General features: G+C 35.8%; 1 protein-coding gene across 1 annotated transcript; it reads left to right on the forward strand.

Annotated features, from left to right (window-relative positions):
• Positions 1-31: 31 nt before the first annotated feature.
• LOC116126628 (terminal nucleotidyltransferase 4B-like) lies at positions 32-2903 on the forward strand. The gene is made up of 10 exons (XM_031412309.1): positions 32-386; positions 722-834; positions 924-980; positions 1161-1256; positions 1336-1406; positions 1514-1556; positions 1693-1773; positions 1855-1914; positions 2487-2537; positions 2799-2903. Exons 1-10 carry the CDS (start codon positions 32-34, stop codon positions 2901-2903), a joined length of 1032 nt encoding a protein of 343 aa, XP_031268169.1.
• The last annotated feature ends 56 nt before the right edge of the window (positions 2904-2959 follow it).

Below are 2959 nucleotides of genomic sequence, written 5' to 3' on the forward strand. Positions count from 1 at the left end.
CCTAAAACCCTAAACCTCTCAATCATTACCAATGGAACAACAACCCGAGAACATCCTCTACGAAACCCTAAGCCCTCTCCCTCTCTCTACGCTTTCCGATGTCCCCTCACGCCCTCAATCTCCGCCGTTGGATCAATTGGAACCCTACACTGTGTTTCGCAACGAGATTTCGTTATCTGATCTTGGTGGCGGGTACGTGGAATCTCCCGCGCCTGATTTTTTCTCGCTGGATGTGAATAGTAGTGGAGTTGATGAATTGGAGGAAGCCGAGCCGAAGTGGCAAAAGGAGCCGAAGACGCCGACTAAGGAACTTGAGCCGAGGTTGGAGAGTGGCTGGTTCAGAGGCAATAGTAGCTTTAAGAGTCCGATGCTTCAGTTACATAAAGGTGAATTTAACGTAATTGAACAAGTAAAAGCATCATGTTGTGATTGATTGTTATTGGGCATTGTTTGGATTAGGGATAATTGTTTAAAATTTGAACTTCTCATTGTGGAGGTCGATTTTAGTATGTGGAAGTGTGAACAAGTGACCTTGCTGTTGATTTTTTTTAGAGTGTTGGGATTTTTGTTTTACTTTTAAAATTATATTAATAAATGTGTTTAGCTTTTCTGGATGTGGATGTCAGAGCTTATAGGAACAAACTTGTTGAATAATTTTTGTTTTATTTGTACTTCATCCTATATGTATTTGAAACCTATCATCTAATTATTGGTATTACAGAGATTGTGGATTTCTGTGATTTTCTATCTCCAACTCCAGAAGAACAAGCTCTTCGCAACTCTGCAGTAGAATCTGTTTTTGATGTTATTAAATACATATGGCCCAAGTGCAAGGTATCATCTGATACTTCCTCTTTCTATCTATGCGTACTCTGGTTTTGTAAAAGCTTAAAATATGGCATCTCACTGTTTTTGTTTGATAGCCTGAGGTTTTTGGTTCATTCAGGACAGGGCTTTATCTTCCAACTAGTGATATCGATGTAAGTATGATAATCTTGTTTTCCCTGTGCTTGTGACTTTTATGATGCGTTTCGTTATTTTTAATTGCCTACTTTTTTTTTTTTTTTTTAAATAACAACATATGTTGTCATATATTAAAATTGGGGAATTTGATTTGTTGTCAACTAAATTCAGGCCTGTGGCTGGATGCTTTTATGTAGGTTGTGATTCTGGGGTCTGGTATCAGAAACCCACCAACTGGTTTGCAGGCTCTTTCTAGGGCATTATCTCAACGAGGTATTGCCAAAAAGATACAGGTGTGCTTTCATTGACACTATCATCGTCTGTTTTTATTAAAGATTTTGGAATCTAAAATGTCATCTTTTGTGTTTTAAGGTGATTGCAAAGGCTCGTGTGCCCATCATTAAATTTGTAGAGAAAAAAAGCGGTTTTTCATTTGATATAAGGTACATCTGCTAACCTTTTGATCCGTTGAATCAAAGCCTGCTTTGCATCTCTTTATATTTGTTTTTCTCGGAGTATTGACCAATGTTTTTTTTCCTCTGGATGACAGTTTTGATGCTCAAAATGGACCAAAAGCAGCTGAGTTTATCAAGGTTTTTATCTTGCCTGTTTTTCTGGTCACAATAGGGATTGTAATCCTTTTAACGAATGTCAGATGAGATCAAGCAGTTTTGTAACTTTAAACAATTTTGTGCATGCGTATGCTTGTTTAATAGTTTCTTTTTTCAGGATGCATTATATAAGTGGCCTCAATTACGTCCATTATGTTTGATCTTGAAAGTTTTTTTACAGCAGAGGGAACTGAATGAGGTTGAGTTTGTTATTCTCTGCCTTTTGTTCAGTCAATCTTATATCACAATCTGCCTAATTTGATTTCTTTTAGTTTTATAGGTATATTCTGGTGGGATTGGTTCATATGCTCTCCTTACCATGTTAATGGCAGTGTTGAAGGTAATATTCCCATTGAAATATCTAGTTTGCACTCGCAAATGGGCCCGTAGTCTCACTTTTGATCTATACTCAGTGAGATGTTCTTGTTGTATTAGCAATTTAGCATGCTTTTATTAAATCTAAGAATTTTAAGTAGGTTGAGTGAGTCATATTCACTTTCAAACTTTAGTTTAAGATCAAGATTAGGCAATGAATTTTGAAGCTGGCTGCACTGTAGGAATCAAGAGACAATGATGCTACTTGTCAGTGAAAAGTTCAGGATGGGGTGGGATGATTGTTCTAATAGTTATTGCATATCTGAAATAGAGAGACCTCCCTAGGATGAGCCCCTGATATTGACTTTTGATATAATTTAGAATTTGTTTTTGCAAAAGTTATGTTGATAGCGACTGTAAAATAAAAAAGTCTAATATTAATTATCCACTTACTGCATACGCTCTGCATCAGAGTAGCACCTTGATTTTATCTCTTTGATACACTTAATTCTTTGAAATTCTTGAGTAACTACTGTACATTATGGACAGCATTATGTATTTTATCTGATTGTTGTTTATATAATTTCGATGGTGCAGAGTCTTTATGAGTGTCAAACTTCTCCAGAGCATAATTTGGGAGTCCTTTTGGTACGTGTTCTCAGCCTTGTTGATCCAGTTAACACTTGTTTCTGAGTCAACAATGCCAAAATCTCAAGTATTAAGCCTGGGATTTAGTTGCTTGTCCTTATCACCTGAAATGATACGAAAGAATAAGATAACATAATGAACATGGACTAAGGAGTGTGGTTTGTAAGACGTAATTGTTATAGTTCTAATCTTAGAGATTGAACCTCAATGTTTCAGAGTAAAATTATTTGACATTCTTTTAATTTTTGTTTTCAAAAATAGGTACACTTCTTTGATATTTATGGACGCAAATTGAACACCACAGATGTTGGTGTATCTTGCAAAGGGAACGGCACCTTCTTTAAGAAGAGTAGCAAAGGGTATTAAAAAATGAAAAATACCTTTATTACGAAGATAAATTTACTTTCTCATTTTGAAATTTA

The sequence above is a fragment of the Pistacia vera genome, unplaced genomic scaffold (genome assembly GCF_008641045.1).
Source record: "Pistacia vera cultivar Batoury unplaced genomic scaffold, PisVer_v2 Contig1817, whole genome shotgun sequence".
In the NCBI taxonomy this organism is placed as follows: domain Eukaryota; kingdom Viridiplantae; phylum Streptophyta; class Magnoliopsida; order Sapindales; family Anacardiaceae; genus Pistacia; species Pistacia vera.